At 51.8% G+C, this 5,515-nt stretch overlaps 1 protein-coding gene across 1 annotated transcript in view; it reads left to right on the top strand.

The window, feature by feature from the left end:
• Positions 1-5,515, top strand: part of LOC104988957 (ATP-binding cassette sub-family A member 3-like) — a 98,246-nt gene that overhangs the window by 90,183 nt on the left and 2,548 nt on the right. The window contains exons 26-30 of the mRNA XM_010840463.1: positions 2,609-2,796; positions 4,025-4,195; positions 4,426-4,616; positions 4,750-4,823; positions 5,310-5,503. Of these exons, the coding sequence (XP_010838765.1) occupies positions 2,609-2,796; positions 4,025-4,195; positions 4,426-4,616; positions 4,750-4,823; positions 5,310-5,503 (818 nt within the window). The remainder of the gene's footprint in view (positions 1-2,608; positions 2,797-4,024; positions 4,196-4,425; positions 4,617-4,749; positions 4,824-5,309; positions 5,504-5,515) is intronic.

Raw genomic sequence — 5,515 nt, forward strand, 5'->3', positions numbered from 1 at the left:
TGGGGAAACAATGCAAACAGTGAGAGACTTTATTTTCTTGGGCTGAAAAATCACTGCAGATGGTGACCACAGCCATGAAATTAAAAGACGCTTGCTCCTTGGAAGAAAAGCTATGACCAACCTAGACAGTGTATTAAAAAGCAGAGACATTACTTGGCTGACAAAGGTCCGTCTAATCAAAGCTATTGGTTTTCCAATAGTCATGTATGGATGTGAGAGCTGGAGTATAAAGAAAGCTGAGCACTTTTGAACTGTGGTGTTGGAGAAGACTCTTGAGAGTCCTCTGGACTGCAAGGAGATCCAACCAGTCCATCCTAAAGGAAATCAGTTCTGAATATTCATTGGAAGGACTGATGCTGAATCTGGATCTCTGATACTTTGGCCAACTGATGTGAAGAACTGACCCACTGGGAAAGACCCTGATGCTGGGAAAGATTGAAGGCACGAGAAGAGGGAAACAGAGGATGAGACGGTTGGATGGCATCACCAACTCGATGGACATGAGTTTGAGCAAGCTCTGGGAGTTGGTGATGGACAGGGAAGCCTGGCGTGCTGCAGTCCATGGTGTCACAGCGTCAGACACGACTGAGCCACTGAACGGAACTGAACTGAAGATATTGACAATAGAAATTCAGCAGGATATTGAAAGAGTAAAAATTACAATTGTCAGGCTTATTCCAGAAATGAGATTTAACAGTAGGAAATCTACCAGTATAAAGCACTACCTTCATAGATGAAAGGAGAAAAATATTTATCAATAGAAGCGGAAGAAGCATTGGATGAAAATTCAGTACCCATTCATGGTTTTTAAAAAAATGTTAGCAAACTGTCTTGAGATAAAAGAACTAGAGGTATCATGCTCCCTGACTTCAGACTATACTACAAAGCTCCAGTAATCAAAACTATATGGTACTGGCATAAAAACAGACACATAGAACAATGGAACAGAATAGAGAGCTCAGAAATAAACCCATGCGTTTATGGTCAACTCCCCTGGAAGAGGGCATGCCACCCACTCCAGTATTCTTGCCTGGAGAATCCCATGGACAGAGGAGCCTGGTTTGCTGCAAGTTCATAACAGCAAAAACTCGGAAATATCACACATGTGCCTGAATCTTTTATAAACAGCCAACCCAAATCTTCATGGCAGATAGATGGGGAAACAGTGGAAACAGTGGCTGACTTTATTTTTCTGGGCTCGAAAATCACTGCAGATGGCGATTGCAGCAATGAAATTAAAAGACGCTTACTCCTTGGAAGGAAAGTTATGACCAACCTAGACAGCATATTAAAAAGCAGAGACATTACTTTGCCAACAAAGGTCCGTCTAGTCAAGGCTATGGTTTTTCCAGTGGTCATGCATGGATGTGCAAGTTGGACTGTGAAGAAAGCTGAGTGCTGAAGAATTGATGCTTTTGAACTGTGGTGTTGGAGAACACTCTGGAGAGTCCCTTGGACTGCAAGGAGATCCAACCAGTCCATTCCAAAGGAGATCAGTCATGGGTGTTCATTGGAAGGACTGATGTTGAGGCTGAAACTCCAATACTTTGGCCACCTCATGCGAAGAGTTGACTCATTGGAAAAGACCCTGATGCTGGGAAAGATTGAGGGCAGGAGGAGAAGGGGACAACAAAGGATGAGATGGCTGGATGGCATCACTGACTCGATGGACGTGAGTTTTCGTAAACTCCAGGAGTTGGTGATGGACAGGGAGGCTTGGCGTGCTGCGGTTCATGGGGTCGCAAAGTCCAACACGACTGAGCGACTGAACTGAACTGAACCTAAATCTGAATGATTAAGTCACAATCAAACTGAGTTGGAATAGGCTTATGTGCTCAGTTGCTCAGTAGTGTCCAACTCTCTGCAGCCCCACGATCAGGCTCCTCTGTCAATGGGATTTCCCAGGCAAGAATACTGGAGTGGCTTGCCATTTCCTTCTCCAGGGGATCTTCCCAACTCAGGGATTGAAACTGTCTCTTGTGCCTCCTCCTTTGGCAGATAGATTCTCTACCATTGTGCTACCTGGGAAGCCCAAGTTGAAGTAGGTTTGTATTAATATTTACTGACCACGGCTGATCCTTAATACATAACATTGAATTAAAATGATAGAATGGTAAAATGGTAAGTGTGGAATGGTAAATAAAGGTGACCCAGTTGTTTTATGCAGCCATGCAGAAGTCTGGAAGTGCACCGATGTGACTGCACCACCTGGGGCAGGCCCCGGACAAGAGATTCCAGCACCCTCACAAAGAAAATGTATTTGTGGGTTACTTGTCTAATAGAAAATATGCTTAAATGGGAAAAAATAAAGTGTCTTCTGCTGACCATACTCTTGGAAAGTGGCAAGAGATAGGGCAACTGTGGACACTGAGGTTTCCTGCTGGGCCGGCAGGATTGTAAGTGCTCCAGATCCACATGCGCCCTCTGGGGTTGGGGTTCACGCCAGCAGCCAGTGCTGCATCCAGGCTCCCCAGTGTCCCTGGTGGCCCCTGGCACATGTCTGTTCACCTGGCACTTGTGGGTGTGCATGAGGCAGAGGCCAGGCCCCTGCCCAGTGGGGAGCTTTCCTTCTGACCCGCCTTCCCCTTGGGCTGTGCTCCAATTCCAGGTGCGACAGTGGATCGGCTACTGTCCCCAGGTCGATGCCCTGCTGGACCACATGACGGGCAAGGAGACGCTGGTCATGTTCTCCCGGCTCCGGGGCATCCCTGAGCGTCACATCAGCTCCTGTGTGGACCAAATTCTTGATGACTTGCTCATGTACACGTACGCCGACAAATTGGTGAAGACCTACAGGTGAGACTCGGGGCCCCCTCAGCCCTCCCGTCCCAAAATAAGATGTGCTGTGGTTCTGTTCAGTGCTGGGGGGTAGGGCAAGGCCTCCTGGCTCTGTGCCTGGGGGAACTGTGTGGTCCTCACCACTGCGCAGGTTTCCAGGGAGGTGGCCTTTCTGCTCTGTGAGAATGGGTCAGCGGCCTGGGCTGTCCCATGGCCCTGTTTCCTCTGGTTACCTGGCTGAGGATGGGCTGACGCACCACAGCTGTTACTCTTCCTGCCACTTCACCAGGGCTTCTGACCTGCAGCAGATTTGCACTGCACGCCCACACTCCCGCACCCTGCTCTGTGTGAGCCATCTGAGCAGCTGATGTTCTACTGAAGAGCGTGGGGTCTTCCTGGGTCTTTCGTCACCAGTGATCCTAACCCAATTCCCGTTAGCTTAAACAAAGCAAGGCTACTCGGTCCCAAGTCCCAGGCCGCCCCTTGAGCTGTGCACAGTGCCCCTGCAGACTGTTAGCAGAACTGGATCAGGGCGCCCAGGAGTTAGAGGACGGTGCCCTCTTTCTTCTGTTAACTTCTGTTTCAATCATGTTTTCATGTTTCCCTGCATCTTTTGATGATTAAATAAATTAACATTTGGGAAGTAGGCAATGGCACCCCACTCCAGTACTTTTGTCTAGAAAATCCCATGGATGGAGGAGCCTGGTAGGCTGCAGTCCATGGGGTTGTTAGAGTCGGACACGACTGAGCGACTTCACTTTCACTTTTCACTTTCATGCATTGGAGAAGGAAATGGCAACCCACTCCAGTGTTCTTGCCTGGAGAATCCCAGGGACAGGGAAGCCTGGTGGGCTGAAGTCCATGGGGTTGCTAGAGTCGGACACGACTGAGCGACTTCACTTTCACTTTTACTTCACTTTACTTTACATCATAAATGCTATGTGTTCTTCTTAAAAGAAGTTAGCTAAAATGGTTCTATGCCCTTACCCTGCGACACCCATAGAGGCCCTCAGAGGAGATCCATGGACCATGTGCTCAGCCTGGACTGACCCCTATGCCCAGGAGAACGGTTTAGATGCTGAGTGGACAGCTGAGTTACAGTGTACCCCTGGGGGCGGGTGGTGGGTCATGTTACTAAAGGCCCCACCAGGACACATGAGCACTTTCTTAGCAAAGGAAAAAGCAGGGAAGATTGCACTGGAAACTTAGGGTTGCCAGTCACCCAATTTCTCCCCCTTGGCCCCAGTGGCGGCAACAGGCGGAAGCTGAGTGCTGGCATTGCCCTGCTGGGAGAGCCTGTGGTCATCTTCCTGGACGAGCCATCCACTGGCATGGATCCTGTGGCCCGGCGTCTGCTCTGGGGCACTGTGGCACGGGCCCGAAAGTCCGGCAAGGCCATCGTCATCACCTCCCACAGGTTCAGCCAGGATGGGGGCTGTGGGCCGGGTGGGCCAGGAGGGGCTGGGTGGACAGAAGATCTGTCAGCCTCTAGTGAAGAGTCTGTGAGGCGAGTGGGCCACACCCTGAGCGTGGAATCAGGAACAGCTTGATCTGGGCGTCAGCACTTTCCTAGGTGCACGGTTTTGGCGTGGAGGGCAGGCATCAGCATTCCCCGCTGATATATCAGGCTCCGCCCCCTCTTCCCAGCATGGAGGAGTGTGAAGCCTTGTGCACCCGGCTGGCCATCATGGTGCAGGGTCAGTTCAAGTGCCTGGGCAGCCCACAGCACCTCAAGAGCAAGTTTGGCAGCGGCTACTCCCTGCGGGCCAAGATCCGGAGTGACGGGCAGCAGGAGGCCCTGGAGGAGTTCAAGGCGTTCGTGGGCCTGACCTTCCCAGGTATGTGCTGCAGAGGGCGCCGTGCGTCTGTGCATCCCTGAGCACTGGAACGGGAGTCACGATTCCGGGGCGAATGCCACCCTCCCCTGGCCTCCAGCCTGGCCCTTGGGGACATGGTCTCTCCTTTGTGCAGGCAGCGTCCTGGAGGATGAGCACCAAGGGATGGTCCATTACCACCTGCCCGGCGATGACCTCAGCTGGGCGAAGGTGAGCACATACCTGGACACCAGGGAGCACACCTCTGATGTCGTGCACTTTCAGAGTTCTCTGTTTCCGGTGGAAGTCCAATTCAGTCCTGCTGCAACATTCATGTGAATTTCATAGAAAATTTTGATAAGTATATTTGAACTGGAAGGGACCTCAGAGATCAGCTCCTTCTGCCCCCTCATCTCACAGAGAGGGGAGCTGGTTCAAAGAGGGCATGCCACATGCCCAGTGCACACAGCAAGCCAGGACCCAGCGGGACCTCTGCTTCTGGCACCACTCCCAGCCAGGTCCCTTTCCCTCAGATCCCAGACAGCTGAATTCCGTAGGACTGACTGCCTGAGAGGTGGTCTGGGAGCAGCTGAGAGAGGAATGGGCCTCTGGGGGCTCTGTAACAATCTCAGAGACCTTTCCTCTTCCCACCCCTTGCTGCATCCGCCCCCGCTCCCCTGTGCCTGCCGTCCACAGTGGCCCCCTCCCTTCCCACAGGTGTTTGGCATTATGGAGCAAGCCAAGACGATGTACATGTTGGAGGACTACTCAGTCAACCAAATCTCCCTGGAGGACATCTTCCTGAGCTTCAGCTGCCCTGTGCCCCCTGCGCAAGGGAGTAACAGACAAGGGAGGGCCAAGCCCGCAGACCCCGCGTTTCCCTGTCCACCTGTCTCTCCCTCTTCCTCCCAGCTACCCTCTCC

The sequence above is a fragment of the Bison bison genome, unplaced genomic scaffold (genome assembly GCF_000754665.1).
Source record: "Bison bison bison isolate TAMUID 2011002044 unplaced genomic scaffold, Bison_UMD1.0 scf7180017864144, whole genome shotgun sequence".
NCBI lineage: Eukaryota > Metazoa > Chordata > Mammalia > Artiodactyla > Bovidae > Bison > Bison bison.